The sequence below is a fragment of the Myotis myotis genome, unplaced genomic scaffold, assembly GCF_014108235.1.
Source record: "Myotis myotis isolate mMyoMyo1 unplaced genomic scaffold, mMyoMyo1.p scaffold_m19_p_2, whole genome shotgun sequence".
Classification (NCBI taxonomy): domain Eukaryota; kingdom Metazoa; phylum Chordata; class Mammalia; order Chiroptera; family Vespertilionidae; genus Myotis; species Myotis myotis.
The window spans coordinates 26,764,107-26,780,235 of NW_023416324.1; the positions used below are offsets into that span (position 1 = coordinate 26,764,107).

Here is a 16,129-nt window from a genome sequence, read left to right on the forward strand (position 1 = left end):
GCTCATGGTGCGGTGTGGTGCGGACTCAGTCCCCAATATGGCTGCCTGCTGATCAATGATTCTCTCTCATCATTGATGTGTCTATCTCTCTCCCTCTCTTTTCCTCTCTGAAAATCAATAAAAATATATTTTAAAAAGAAAGAAAGAAAAAAGTGTGGTACACACACACACACACACACACACACACACAAGAATATTCAGCCATTAAAAAAAAAAAGGAAATCCAGTCACTTGCAACAACATGAATGAACCTTAAGGACATTGTGCTAAATGAAATAAGTCAGACAGAAAAAGATAAATATGTATGACCTCATTTAATATGTGGAAACTCATAGAAACAAAGTAGATTGGTAGCTGGCAGGAGCTGAAGTGTAGGGGAACTGAGGAGATGTTGGTCAAAGGGTACAGATTTTCAGTTATAAGATGATTAAGTTCTGGGGATTCAATGTACAACATGGTGACTATAGTTAACAATACTGTATATTGTACACTTGAAATGTCCTAATGGATTAAATCTTAAATGTTCTCAACCACACACACAAAAATAAAGGTAACTTTGTGGAGTAATAGATGTGTTAACTAACCTTATTGTGGTAATCATTTGCAATCCATACATATTAAATCACACTGTACACCTTAAACTTACACAATGTTAAGTCTATTATGGAAATAAAATAAATAATCTAAGTTTTCACCTTGGAAAACAAGAAAAAGAAGAGCAATATAAAACTAACCAACCTAAAACTAGCAGGGGAAAAAAATAAGCAGAAATCAATGAAATTTAAAATAAGAAAAAAAAATAAAACCAACGAAAGCAAAAGCTGCTTCTTTGAAAAGATCATTAAATTTGATAAACTTCTATCCAGCTTGCCAAGAAAAGAAAGAGAGAAGAAATAAATGACTAATACCGTAAATGAAAGAGGGGCCATCATTACTGAGCCCATGGTCTTTGAAAGGATAATAAAAGAAAATTATGAACATCTGTATGCTCATAGATTTGATATCTTAGACAATAAAATGGACAAATTCCTTGAAAAACACAACCTACTAAAACTCACACATGTAGAAATAAATAATCTGACTCGGCCTATCTATGTTAAAGCAATAGATTCAATTATCTTTCAAACAGAAAGCACTTGGCCCAGATGAGTTCACTAGTGAGTTATCAAATATTTAAGGTAAAAAAAATGATACCAATTCTCTACAATCCCTTCCAGAAAATAGAAGCAGAGAGAACACCTCAAGTCATCTAGTGAGGCCAGCATTACTGTAATACCAAAATCAGGTAAACATAATACAAGAAAGGAAAACTACAGACCAATATCACTCATGAAGATAAATGCAAAAATCTTCAACAAAATATTAGATAATTGGCCCAGGCCGGTGTAACTCTGTTGGGTGTCGTCCAGTGCACCAAAAAGTTTCTGGCTCAATTCCTGGTCCCGGCAAATGCCCAGGTTGCGGGCTCGATCCCCAGTGGGAGGCGTGCAGGAGACAGCGAATTGGTGTTCCACTCTCACATCTATGTTTCTCTCTCCTCCTTTCCTCTCTCTTTAAATATCAATAAAAACATTTTTAATTTAAAAATATGTATTAGCTAATTGGATCCAACAAAATATAAAAATAATTATACACCATGACCAAGTGGGATTTATTTCGGGTATGGAATGCTTGAAAATAAATGTAGTCCATCACATCCACAGGCTAAAGAGGAATGAGCATATAATTTATATCGGTAGATGCAAGAAAATAATTTGACCAAATCCAATACATATTCATGTTTAAAAAAAAAAAAACTCTCAGCAAACTAGGACTAGATCAGACTGACTCAGCTTTATAAAGAACATCTACATGCCCTTGCTGGTTTAGCTCAGTGGTTAGAGCGTCAGCCCACCGACCAAAGGGTTGCAGGTTTGATTCTCAGTCAAGGGCACATACCTTGGTTGCAGGTTCTATCCCTGGCCCTGGTCTGGGCATGAGCTAACCAGTCAATGGGTCTCTCTGATGTCAATATTTCTCTCTCGCTTTCTCTCCCCCCCCCCCCACCCCCGCTTCCCTCCCTTCTACTCTCTCTAAAAAATCAATGGAAAAAATATCCTCGGGTGAGAATTAAAAAAAAAAAAATCTACAATGAACCTGTAGCTACTATCATACTTAATGGGGAAAAACTAGGTGCTTTCCCCTGAAAATCACGTATGAGACAAGAATGTCCCTTCTTACCAAACCCATTTAACATCATACTGGATCTAATGCAATAAGACAAGAAAGGAAATAAAAGATATACAGATTAGAAAGGAAGAAATAGAACTGTCTTTGCTTGCAAATGACATGATTGTCTATGTAGAAAACCTCAAAGATTCAACAGTAAACTGGAACTAAGAAGTGATTATACCAAGGCTACAAGGTTAAGACACAAAAGTCTATTGCTTTCCTGTATGCCAGCAATGAACAACTGTGGCTCAATGGTTAAGCATCGACTTGTGAACCAGGAGGTCATAGTTTGATTCCTGGTCAGGGCACAGGCCCGGGTTGTGGGCTTGGTCCCTAGTAAGGGGTATACAGGAGACAGCCGATCAATGGTTCTCTCTCATCATTGATGTTTCTCTCTCTCTTCCTTTCCCTTTTTTCTGAAATCAATTAAAATATATATATTTTTTCATTTAAAAAATGCTTTAAAAACAAACAAAACAAAAACACACACAAGCCCTGGCCAGTGGGCTTAGTTGGTTGAGTGTCATCCCATGCATTGAAAGGTCGCTGGTTTGATTCCCAGTCAGGGCACATACCCAGGTCAATCCCTGGTTGAGAGACAACCGTCAATGTTTCTCTCTCTCTCTCTCTCTCCCCCTGTTCTCCCTCTTCCTTTCTCTTTCTAAAATCAATAACATTTTTAAAACCCACACAATACCATTTTTACAACCCACACATTACATTAGCACCCCCCAAAAAGTACTTAAGAGTAAATCTAAGAAAATATATACAATAGCAAGCATAAAAAATGCGGAGACAAAGAAACAGGACGCAGATGTCAGAAATGGAAGATATAGAGCTCAAAACCACACTTTTAAGGTCTTTCAATAATGTTCTAAAAACTGCCGATAAATGTAGTGAGATCCTCAAGAAATCTAATGAGACCCTCGATGTTGTGATAAAGAACCAACTAGAAATTAAGCATACACTGACTGAAATAAAGAATATTATAATATATATATATATATATATATATATATATACAATATCTATATGTGGAAAACTATAAAACTTTGATGAAAGAAATCTAAGAAGATCTAAATAGGTAATTTCATATCCATGGAGAGGAAGGCTCAATATTATTTTTATGTCAGTTCTTCCAACTTAATCTATAGATTCAATACTATCTCAACCAAAATCCCAGCAAGTTATTTTGTGTATATTGATAAACTATTTCTGAAGTTTATATAGAAAAGCATAAGACCTAGAATAACCAACATAGTATTAAGGAAGAACAAAGTTGGAGAACTAACACTACCCAACTTTAAGACTTAACTGTAAAGCTGTAGTAATCAAGACAGTGTGATATTGGCAAAATAACAGACAAATAGGTAAGTGGGACAGAATAGAGAGCTTAGAAATAGACCCACACAAATATAGTCAACTGACTTTTGACAAAGGAGTAAAGAATAGTCTTTTCAACAATTGGTACTGGAAAAACTGGACATCGATATGCAAAAAAATGAATACAGACATTGACCTTACACCTTCCATAAAAATTAACTCAGAATGGATCATAGACATAAAATAAAATGCAAAACTATAAAACTTACAGACGATAACATAGAAATTCTAGGTGACCTTGAGTTTGACAATAACGTTTTAGATACAATAATACCAAAAACACAATCCATGAAAGAAAAATATTGATAAGTAGGCTTCATTAAAATGAAAACTTTCTGCTCAATGAAAAACACTGTTAAGAAACTGAAAAGATAAGCCACAGACTGGGAGAAAATATTGTAAAACACTATCTGATAAAGGACTTGTATCACAAATATACAATTAACACTTAAAACTTAACAAGAAAACAAACAACTGCATTTTAAAATTGGCCAAAGACTTAAACAGATGCCTCACCAAAGAAGATAAAGAAGTGGCAAACAAGCATATGAAAAGATGCTCAGCATATGTCATTAGGGAAAAGAAATGAAGCAAAAGTGCAATACCACGACATACCTATTAGAAAGTCTAATCAAAACCCAGACAACACCAAGCATCAGCGAGGATGTGGAACAACAGGAACTCTCATTGGGAATGCAAAGTTGGAGCCAGTTTGGAAGTTGGTTTGTCAGTTGTGTACAAAGCTAAACATAGTCTTACCATATGATCCAGCAATTGTGCTCCAAGATATTTACCAAAATGACTTGAAAATCTATGTCCACACAAAAACTTGCACACTAATGTTTACAGCAGTTTTATTTGTAATTGCCAAATACTAGAAGCAACCAAGGTGCCCTTCAAAAAGTGAATGGATAAACTAAGATACATCCATACAATGGAATATTATCTATATATATATAAAAGGCCAATATGCAGTGTCCCCTCGGGAGTTTGACCGGGAGACCGGGAGTTCAGTCACTCTCTATGACATGAACTGACCACCAGGGGGCGGCGTGGAATGAAGGAAGGCCCCAGCCAGCAGCTGGCCAGGCCTAAGGACCCTTCTGTGCACAAATTCGTGCACCGGGCTTCTAGTTTACCAATAAAAGGAAATGAGTTATCAAGCCACAAAAAGATGTGGAGGGACCTTAAATGTATACTGCTTGGTGAAGGAAGCTAGTCTGAAAATGTTACATACTATAATTCCAAGTACATGGCATTGTACTTGGAAAAACTATAGAGACAGTAAAAAGATCAGTAGTCACAGGAAGAATAAGGAAAAATGAATAGGTAGGTGTAGCATAGGAGATTTTTAGAGCAATGAATCTATTCTGTATGATACAGTAACGGAGGATTATGAAACTGTGCATTTGTCAAAAACCATAGACCTGTACAACCACAATGGACCCTAATGTAAACTATGGACTTTAATTAATAACGTAAGAATATTGGTTCATCCAATGTACCACACTAATGTAAAATGTTAATAATAAGGGAAACTGCAAGTGGGGAAATGGGGTATTTGGTAACTCTGTACTATGCTCAATTTTATTAATTTTAAAAATTGTTTTTAGAGCTGACAGAAGCAAAAAGGTAATCTCTCCCATAATCCTGACACCCCAAGATAACTACCACTCAGACATTCGTATAAATATTCTATTCATTTTCTATTCATATGTATGTACACACATACACTATACACACACTGCTACTTATCTTTTTTTATATAAAAGTTTAATAGAATATTACCTGTTCACAAATTGTTTCTAATTCCCACAACAACCCTAAAAGGTTATGGTTTCCATTTTATAGATGAAGTAACTGAGCTGGTAAGTGGCTGAACTAGGTTCAATTTCCACTGTATTTTATTCCAAAGCCTATATATTTTTACCACTATACCTCTTTGTAAAACGTAGCACCTACTTTTTGTTGCGTCTTTATTTAACACTACCCCTTTACAAGATATACCAATCTCCCATACACCAGACTGCCTTCATGCAGTGAATTTCACTTCTGATGGTGTACATGCCCTTCCTGTGGAGTATTCCTTAACTCTGTGCCCTCGTACTGAATAGGAAGTGCTAGCCCAGCTTCTTTTTGCTCCAGGGAGGCAAACAATGGGACTGGCATACATTTTTGGCAACAATATTGCTTTCTGTCTTCTGTATAAGCAGCTCAAAATTCAGGTGTTTATGAAAATTATTTGAGACCTGCCCCTTCTCTCGGTACCTATAGGAGACACTTTGAGACTCCGAACAATCCTGGAAGCAATACAGAAGCACATCCATTCCTCCTCCCTCATCTTCAAACTGGCCCAAGATGCATTCAAGATTGCTACCCCCACCGACAGCAGTACTGACAGCACCCTGCTCAACGTGGCCCTGGAGCTGGGGTTACAGGTATGGAGGAGTGGGCCTTCCCGGCGTTAGTCTGGTAATTGACCGAGGGACCATGAACAGAGGATAAGATCTGAGGGGAACTGGGCATAGGCCAAATCTGGTTCTTTCTGTGTCCCCTGAACACAACTTCTAGCCTAGGCACAAGGTAAGAACTCTATAAATCGGGCTCCATTTTGAAGTTAAGTCCAGAAGCAACATAGCTTTAGAATCCACGGGGTCCAGGTCTTCTTCCCACACACTCCCATTCCTCCAAGCCAAGCAAGGTGTGGTAAATAGCACCTTATTTGTTAGAGGTCATCAGTGAAGCCTTTATCTGTTTTGTAGGAGGTGGGGCTGAAATTAAATAAACCTGTCTGTACTTATCAAGGGAACGATGACTGTTTAAAGCACTAATAAATACTTGTTGCATAAAGAAATGGCAAATAGGGAGAGAAAGTTCATATGCTTAACTCACTGGAAATGTCTTTTTGCCCAGGTGATGAGAATGACCTTATCAACCCTTAACTGGAGGCGCCGGGAGATGGTGCGGTGGTTGGTGACCTGTGCTACAGAAGTGGGTGAGTCTTCCACCTCCCTCTACCCCCAGGGTAAAGGAGTTCCTGGGCCCTACTCTTGGGACAGGACAACAAATCATTAGAGCCCTCCTATTCCTGTTACTGATGACCTAAGAAAGGATGGGGCCACTGGTAGCCCCAGTTGGCCCAGGCTCTGCCTCTCTGCTTGGACTATATTCTGATATCAGCAGCACTTTGTCCCTCTGATCAGAGACATCTGAGAGAATGAATTGTCAACCGCCAGTACTCAAGTGCACCCTTGCGAGATAGTTGACCCAGTGGTTTGGACCCAGTCCCTATCCATACTTCTGAGAAATCCCAAAACAACTTGGAGGCTCAGGACCCCATCTAGAGCCTAAAGCCCCAGCATAAGACTCTACCCTGAGAGGCCCCACTTCAGCTAGAACCCCCAGGCAGATCTGGGGCTCTGCCGCTCCGTCCTTGTGATGGGCTAAGAGCATCTGCTGAGACCTTCAGTCCTCTGACCAGGGGAAGGAAGGAATGGAACAGGGTCTGGCCATCCGGGATGCTCCCCTTGCCCTGGTTTGCCTCAGATCATCTCCAGGCTGCTGAGGAGAAGGGAAAACTCATCTCTGCAGGCAAGTTCTGACCCCAAATGGTAATCTGGGCAGATGTGGATCGGGACCCGGATGGCCACAGCTGAGCTCAGGCTCTCCCTGACAGGTGTGCGGGCCCTGGTGAGCATCTTGCAGAGCTGGTACACACTCTTCACCCCCACCGAGGCTACTAGCATTGTGGCTGCCACAGCTGTATCCCACACCACTATCCTGCGCCTCAGTCTTGACTATCCACAGCGGGAGGAGCTGGCTAGCTGTGCTCGCACACTGGCCCTGCAGTGTGCTATGAAGGATCCACAGAGCTGTGCCCTGTCGGCCCTTACACTCTGTGAGAAAGACCACATCGCCTTCGAGGCAGCCTACCAGATCGCCATTGATGCTGCCGCCGGTGGCATGACCCATTCACAGCTGTTCACCATCGCCCGCTACATGGAGCTCCGTGGCTACCCGCTACGTGCCTTCAAGCTGGCCTCACTGGCCATGAGCCATCTCAACTTAGCCTACAACCAGGACACCCATCCAGCTATCAATGATGTGCTCTGGGCGTGTGCCCTCAGCCACTCTCTGGGCAAGAATGAGCTGGCGGCCCTCATTCCCCTGGTGGTGAAGAGCGTGCACTGTGCCACAGTGCTCTCAGACATCCTACGGCGCTGCACGGTGACTGCACCTGGCCTGGCTGGCATCCCGGGTCGCCGCAGCTCTGGAAAGCTCATGTCCACTGACAAAGCTCCACTGCGCCAGCTGCTGGATGCCACAATCAATGCCTATATCAACACTACACACTCACGCCTGACACACATCAGCCCTCGTCACTACGGAGAGTTTATTGAGTTTCTGAGCAAGGCTCGGGAGACCTTCCTGCTGCCGCAGGATGGCCACCTGCAGTTCGCCCAATTCATCGACAACCTCAAACAAATCTACAAAGGCAAGAAGAAGCTGATGCTGCTGGTGCGAGAGCGCTTTGGCTGAGAAAGCAGACAGCCCACTGCCGGGGCAGCCTGGGCTCCCGGTACCATCAGGTCAGGCCAAGGACACTGAAACATTCGTCCACCCTGAGAGGACCCTAAGCACCTGTGGCTGAACCAAAGGGCCACAGGGCTAAGCATGGGGAGAGTCCAACCCTGGCCTGAACCTGCCTTGGCAAGGTTCTCAGTATAGCCCACTGTTCCTGGAGGAGCTGGGCCCTGCAGATCGATCAGAAACTCTACAACATGCCACCTCACGCCCCTATATCCTGCGTGTGTCCTGGGCATTGGCCCTCTCTCCCTTGGCAAACACAGAACACTGTTCCATCTCAGGGATTGCTTAACCAGAGAAACAGAAGCATGTATGGTACTGTAAATATTATAGTATATGTGTTGCCAATTACATTGTAAAGTTGTAACTATTTATAATTCCGGTTCTAATTTCATGGGTACTTGAATAGCTGTGGGTGGGAAGGTAGACTTGTTTTCTGAGGAGACTCACACCATTTCTCAGGTTTCCGTTGCAGAGTATATACTGTTGGCAGTGGCAGAGTGCAAGTGGCAGGGAGAAAAACGCCAGTTAGAATAAATCCCAAGTCTAGTCTATGCAGAAACTTCAGCCTACAGAAGGGGTAGCTGTAGCCACATGGTGAGTAAGGGGCTGGGCCAGGACTGAACTTAGACTTTGCTGCCCGAAGCCATGAGGACACTGAAGCTCATGCTCCTGCCTCACCCAGCCTCCAGGAGCCTGCTGAGCTCCTGAGAAACAAGATCAGGGAGCAGGTAGAGGTCTGGGAGGCCACTGAGCTCATACTGTTCATCTGCTCTGGTCACCATTGTTAGTGTCTGGTTTCATCTCTCATTATGTATGTGTGTGTGTGTGTGTATCCATATGGCTAAGTACATGTGTCTGTATGCAGATATATATATCTGTGCATACCTGTATGTGCACATATGTATATCTGTGTGAATACATGTCCGTGTGCTGGACTGTGGGTTTCTGTGTGAGGGCATATACTTTTGTGAACATGTAGGAATACTTATCTGTGTGTGTGTTCATGTTGATACATGTTTAGTGTGTATCTGGGCACACATGAGTTCATGTGCATAAACATGTTTGTGTGTATGCTTGCTCTCCATTGATGCATCTTTACATGTGTAATTGTGTATATTTCAACATGTAGGTATGTTTGTGAATTTATATTTGAGCATCTGCATGGATGTGGCTCTTCTCTTTTTGCCAGATCTGTCTTCCCAATTCCTTAGTCTCTCACCAGCTAAACATGTTCCCCACGTCTGTGCCTCCTTTATTCTCTCACCAAACAAGCTTCTAATCACTAGTCTATCTTAAGAGTGGCTTCTTCAGCTCCAGTTCTCTCCTCACCCTGCACTTGCTTTCTCCCTCTGCCTCTCTACCTCAAGCTTCCTCTGCCTGCTTTGGTCACAGTCCCATTGGTTACTGATTTGGAGGCTGGGGCTGGGTTACATTTGGCCTTTCCCTTTCTGACTAGTTTCTAGCCCTAGTGGGCAACCCCTGTGTTAGCCCTGGCTGACCTCCACAATGTATGACATTCCTGCTACCTTCCTGCCCCTATGCTCAGCCTGAAATTAGGAGGTAGCAAGGGCATTCCGAAGAGTCATTTGGATGCCAGTGTCTTGGTGTTTACTATTTTATGTTTTAGTTCCTGAGTAGGGGATGGGGTGTGATAGGAAGAGTGGTATAGCTAGAGTGTGAACTAAGGACCTGTTTGCTCTATTTTCCTTTCTTTGACAAACTGTTTGTTTCACCTTCTTTCCCCCCCCTCCACACTAACCAGTAAGTTGTATTTGCTATTTGTGGCTAATGAAGTCTTACTGTTCAGCCATGGGCCCTACAACCTCTCAGCCCAACAGGTTGGTTTAAAAAAAAAAAAGCCACTCCCATTTCTGTATCACGATTGCCATTTTTTAGCAAGTATGTGAACTCAGTGCTTTTCTATAAATAAATCATGGATCACAGAAAAGATTTTTGTAAAATCAGAAATTGTGTTCTCTCAATAAATGGGACTCTTCTCTCTCTTCTGCATTGCCCTGGCTGGGACAGGGAGCTGGTTGGGCCTATAGCACAGTGGATTTCTAGTGGTGTAAGATGTGGAGGACAAATGAATCGCCTGCCACACCAAACCCCACTCCAGAGCTCACAAACAGCGTAGAGCCTTGTTCCAGGAAATAGGTAGCAACACCAAGATCCTGAGAAAACTGGAGGGTATGCTCCGGAAAGAATGCAGAGCAACCCTGAGCAACACAGGGACTTTTGTCTTCAGAGGCCCTTCCCTCAGTGATGCAAGTCTAACTCTAACCCTGAGCAACCTAGCTCTAAGTCTTTATGTCCTCCCATCTTTTGGTATCAAAGCTGCAGGCTTCTCACCTCTTCCCTGCTTACCCAGACTCCACCTTCCTTGATAGGCCTCTCTGAAGTATTCCAGCCATTCCTGTGCCCCTCTCTGATCTATACTCCCCTTCTCCAGACACAATTTGACCTCATAAGCTGAGGGGACCCTATTTCTCTGCAAATATCATAGCTCCAGCTATTAGGAAACTCTACCCAAACCCATGTAGCTCTGGGGCTTGGAGATCTGAAGTCAAGATGGTGGGGAGAGCCGTAACATTAAGTCCTACAGTGCACACCCTGATATCTGAGTTCCCATGACTTTGGGAGAGGATGCAGACGGAGGCCCCTGGGAAGGAGCAGACCCTAAGAAGGAACTGAAGATAAGGAAACAGATCTTTCACAAACAAAACCACATGTTAGACTCCAACTCTGGGACTTTTATTCTCCTGGAAACAATCTTCTGTGTTGGTAGTACTTGAGGAGGAAAACTGTATGCTCAGTTCTGTCGAAGTGCACGTGAGTATTTGTGCACGGCATCCACAAAGGCCCCCACATGCTCTGGGTCCATGTCCGGGTAAAGTCCATGGCCCAGGTTGGCAATGTAGCGCTGTGGCCCAAAGTCATCCAGCATCTGCTGCACCAGCCGCCCGATCTCCTCCTGGGGGACCAACAGGGCATTAGCTTCAGGGAAGGCCAGCAAGCCTCTGTCCTCCCTATACATAATAGTGACACACATATATGTAGGCGATTCTACCCAGTGTTGTTCATTCAGTCATTAATTCAAAAAAATTTATTGGATGCCTAGGATGGGCCAAGCACTAAGAAAACACAAATACAACAATGAAAAGAAATCCCTGCCTTCCTGGAGTTCACATGGTGTGTATGGGGTAGAGGGGAGAGACAGACATAAAAATACAATAATACAACCATCTCACAGCCATGGGAATGCAGACAAACTCACAGACATACACGAGGACTCTGGTTGTTACCTCAGGTGCATACAGGGCACAGGGGTCCAGATTGCCCTGCAAGGTCACGTTCTTCCCCACACGTTCCCTGGAAGCAGAGTTGGTGCTATGTTCTGGTGACTTCACATATGGCAGCTGCACCCCTATACCTCACCCTCCATTACTTACCGGGCTTTCTGTGGGGCCACTGTCCAGTCAAGCCCAACCACCTCGTAGCCAGCCTGAGCCAGTTCCTCCAGAGCAAAATGTCCATCCTTAGCAAAGACAATCTGAGGGAACAAAAGGACAGATTTCTGAGCCTACAGAGGGCCTTGCTTTGCCTACTAACCTATCTCAGCTGTACCTCGGCTGCCCTCCAGTGGTCACTTCATTTCATGCAGGACTTATTCTGAAAGTCTCAGTCCCACCTTCACTCAATTCCCATCCTTACCATGGGCACCGGTGCCAGGCCTGCCTCCTGCAGCATGGCCTTTACTCGCTTGGCCACATCACGGATGTAGGGCAGTGCAAACTTATTGAAGAGCTGTGGGCCAAGATGCCCTGCGTGGGACTCAAAGAGCTGCAATGCCTACAGTTAGGTGGTGGTGAAGAGAAATACTTAACACACAAAAAGGAAATATTTCAGGCCCCACACACAGAATGGAACTCAATTTTCCCCAAGTGACTTCAACCCCTGATACTGCCTAAAAACCCAGTTCCAGTCAAAAGGTTTTGTCTTTTCCTCCAGATCCCAGTGCTAGCTGTGGTCTTTGAACACATGAAACATTAAGCCCCCGCCCGCCCCCCTGCCCCCGCCAGTGTTGGATGGACTTAGCTGCTCCAGCCAGATCACTGCAAGCTAAGCTGCTTTCATGCCTGGCATTAAGACACCTACCCTCCCTCAGGTGCAGGGGACTATGTTGCTTCTGGTCCTTATGGACTAAACCTCAGCCTATTTGTCTCTCCCTCAGGACTCACCTGGGCACCAGCAACCACTTGTCCCACCAGATATGGTACCAAAGCATCAGTGAGGATGCGAAGCAGCTGGTGACTGGCCTTCGGTCTCTGGTAAAGCCAGCGCTTGGCCTGAGCCATGGTGCTTGAGCTGCCACCCTCAATCATGTATGTCATCAGAGTCCACTGCAAAAGATACAAAGAGAATGCAAAGGTGTAGAAGTCTACCTGACGCTTCCTTCCCTTGCCTATCCCAGACCTGCCAGAGTGACTGCCCCAGGCCCAAGTGCCTGCCCTGTTCCACATTACCGGGGCACCAGCAAAGCCAATCAGGGGCACACGTCCAGCCAGCCGTTGTCGAGTGAGGGTGATGGCCTGGAATACGTAGGCCAGCTCAGAGACCACTGCTGCTGGGTCCCGGAGGCGCTCTAAATCCCGCTCTTCTCTTAATGGTTCTGGGAAACAGGGACCTTTGCCAGGCACCATGGTCACCTCCATGCCCAGTGCCTGGAACGGGAGAAAACACCTGTGTTTCCAACCTGTAACTCCAGGAGGAAAGGCTCTGTTCAGCTCATGCCAGGAAAGAGGAAAAGGAGAATAAAGCTCAGCCAAACTCCATCTCTTCCAGCCCAACTTTTCCCCACTGTCCAGTGAGGATAAGTGTCCATATTCCAGAGTCAGGTTTGAGCATGTACCTGAGGTACGACAAGGATGTCGGAGAAGATGATGGCAGCATCCAGAGGGAAGCGACGCAGTGGCTATAGGGAACAGAAGACAGGTTGCTAAGTGGTGAGCTGAGGGCACAAATCCCTTCCTCTTCTGTGGGCCCCTCACCTGCAGCGTCAGTTCGCAGCAGGCCTCTGGGGATCGGCAGGTGCTGAAAAAGTCCTGCGCAGCCCGAGTTTCCCTGAACTCTGTAGACAAGAGAGGGAGGGCAGGGCTCAGCCTGGAGGAACCTCAAGAGCCCTCCCCTGCACTTCAAAAGCTTTTTTAAAAAAATGTATTTTATACAGAGAGGAAGGGAGAGGGATAGAGAGTTAGAAACATCAGTGAGAGAGAAACATCGATCAGCTGCCTCCTGCACACCCCCTACTAGGGATGTGCCAGCAACCAAGGTACATGCCCTTGATTGGAATCGAACTTGGGACCTTTCAGTCCGCAGGACAACGCTCTATCCACTGAGCCAAACCAGTCAGGGCTCGAAAGCTTTTTGCTCTCCACGGTTTTACCCAAACTCAAGCCCTGCCCCTGACCTGGTAAGTAGCGGCCTGCCTGCCGCATGCACCAGACCGGAGTGTAGTCTGTGTCTTCCCCCCAGGCCGCTCGCAGAAACGTGTCATTCTTCAGCTCCGGAAAGCCCTGGGGCCTGGAGTGGGGCGGGAAGGGGAGCAGGTGTCAGTAAGCTCGGCTGAAGGGTGGGGAAGGCGCAGGTCCTTCAGGCGGATTCAGTCCAGCGCCGTTATCTGCTTGCCCCAGACCGGCTCCCGAGCCGAGCCGAGCCGTGGCTCCGGCCATCTGCCTCCTCTCTGCCTATCAGGTGGAGCACAGGACGGCAGGCCCGCGCTGGGGCCTCTACCCCACCCACATCCCAGCTCCCCAAGCTCAAAGCCACTGGGAAGACAGGGGAAGGGGGGGCAGAAAGGAGAGGCTGAGGGTCTCTGGACCAGAAAACCACGCGAACAGGGGAGTATAAGTGGGCGGGTTCCGCATCTGGGAGCTGGTCAAGAAGGGATCAGAGCTGACGGTCCGGAAATGGGGGTCCTAGTTGAAGATTAGAAGGTCCTGGGAGCATCCCCTACGAAGGTCTGGGGGCGCAGTCCCGCGAGGCGGACCCTGGGACGGTCTCGGGAATCCAAGGTTGGAGGATCTTCGGGATTCCGGGCCCTGGGGTTCGGGCTGGGGACTCTCCAGGGGAGCGGGGTATACGGCAGATTCCTCCGCTACAAGTTAGAGGCCTCGCTGGCCACGCCGAGCGCGGTGCGGAGAACTCACCCCAACCCGTTCGCCTCCATGATAAGCTGTCAGTAACTGCGAGCCAGTCCCACTTGAACCTGAGTCTGAGCCGGCCCCGCCCCAGGCCCCGCCCCTTCCTGGACTGAGCCAAGGCGGTGGCCATGTTGGTAGTCACATGATCACACTCTAGCTGTGGGTAGGGCCCCTGACCTCACTTCACCGTAAAGTCTGGTGTAGCGACGCAGCAACAAACACCCCCCCCCCCCTACCCCCCACCTCCAGAGTCTAAACTACACCTTCCCTTGGCTTGAGGCATTCCCCTCCTCTGAAGACCTAGGAATCCCCGAGACTCAACCTAAGTCTCACTTTCACTCCCACTGTCCATGATCCTAACAATCTTACTGTGGATTATGGAACCAAGCTGTACAGGAAACGTAAATCATTATTTATGTTACTAAGAGTCTATAATTGGTGCGAAAGTTACAGTGGTGAACAAGATATCCCCTTTCTTCAAGGAGCTACAGACTGATGGGGAAAAAGGGGAATCAGCACTCACAATGTGTTTTCTTAATATGCTTTTATTGATTTTTAGCGAGAGGAAGGGAGAGGAAGACATCGATGTGAAACATCAATGTAAGTGAACATGGATTAGTTGCCTCCCATACACATCCCAACTGGGATTGAACCCACAAGCTGGTTACGTGCCCTGACATGGTTACCAGCAAACTTTCGGTGCATGGGACCACGCTCAACCAACTGAGGAGCCACATCGGCCAGGACACAATAATGAATGTTTTAAGAAGAAAAAGCTAGAAGCAACTAGGAAGGGCTCCTTGCTTAATTTGGGAAAGCAGTGGGGGTGTTCCAAGCAAAGGGAACAGCATGTGTAAAGTGAAGAGGCAAAAGAGCAAATGGTTGTTATTATGAAAACCAAGAGATCAATCTGTGGAATTCAAGAGGTTGGAGATATCTACAGAGTTCAGGTCATGCAGGCCCTTGTGAGGTGCATTTGTTCACTTTCTTCTGTAGTAATGAGATAGCATGCAAATAGCTTGAAGAGAAGGAAAGAGAAGCACTATGGTCCCAATTTTCTAGGGAGATGGGAAACTGACAAAATTACACGGGATTATTTATTATTTATTTCTTGATAACCTCAATTATTTGGAAAATATATCAAAACAAAGTTTCCGCCCTGGCCAGTGTGGCTCAGCTGGTTGGGTCCCATGCACCAAGAGGTTACCAATTTGATTCCTGGGGGAGGTGGGAGGGCATGCAGGAGACAGCCAATCAATGTTGTGTTCTGACATGGATGTTTCTTTCTCCCTCTCCATTCCTCTCTCTCTAAAAATAAATTTTTTAAAAAGCCTATTAAAAAAAAAGTTTCCACCTAATGGTCCATCAATAGTTGGCCAGATAAAACAAAATGTTGTATATACATACAATATTATTCAGCCATAAAAAGAATTTAAGTTCTGCTTGGCCTACTGACCCTGGCCTGGGCCCTGGTCGGCACTCCTGCAGGAGGCAACCAATCAATATGTTTCTCTCATGTTGATGTTTCTCTCTGTGTTTTCCTCTCTCTTCCACTCTCTAAGGAAAGGAGAGGAGAGGAGAGGAGGGGAGGGGAGGGGAGGGGAGGGGAGGGGAGGGGAGGGGAGGAGAGGGGAGGGGAGGGGAGGGGAGGGGAGGGGAGGGGAGGAGAGGAGAGGAAGGAGAGGAGAAAGAAAGAAGAGAGAGAGAGAGAGAGAGAGAGAGAGAGAGAGAGAGAGAGAGAG

The 16,129-nt window shown here is 45.6% G+C and overlaps 2 protein-coding genes across 2 annotated transcripts in view; one reads left to right on the forward strand and one right to left on the reverse strand.

Annotated features, from left to right (window-relative positions):
* The window catches only part of ZSWIM5 (zinc finger SWIM-type containing 5), a 109,833-nt gene extending 99,664 nt beyond the window's left edge, over positions 1-10,169 (forward strand). The window contains exons 12-14 of the mRNA XM_036352468.1: positions 5,869-6,032; positions 6,508-6,589; positions 7,271-10,169. Of these exons, the coding sequence (XP_036208361.1) occupies positions 5,869-6,032; positions 6,508-6,589; positions 7,271-8,133 (1,109 nt within the window). The 3' untranslated portion in view covers positions 8,134-10,169. The remainder of the gene's footprint in view (positions 1-5,868; positions 6,033-6,507; positions 6,590-7,270) is intronic.
* A 747-nt stretch (positions 10,170-10,916) lies between these two features.
* UROD (uroporphyrinogen decarboxylase) lies at positions 10,917-14,484 on the reverse strand. Its single transcript, XM_036352083.1, has 10 exons — positions 14,394-14,484; positions 13,655-13,767; positions 13,236-13,315; positions 13,097-13,159; positions 12,711-12,908; positions 12,426-12,587; positions 11,899-12,036; positions 11,637-11,737; positions 11,490-11,556; positions 10,917-11,158 (listed from the first exon to the last, which is right to left on the reverse strand). The coding sequence occupies exons 1-10, from the start codon at positions 14,411-14,413 to the stop codon at positions 10,997-10,999; spliced, it is 1,104 nt and encodes a 367-aa protein (XP_036207976.1). The 5' UTR covers positions 14,414-14,484; the 3' UTR covers positions 10,917-10,996.
* Positions 14,485-16,129: the final 1,645 nt, after the last annotated feature.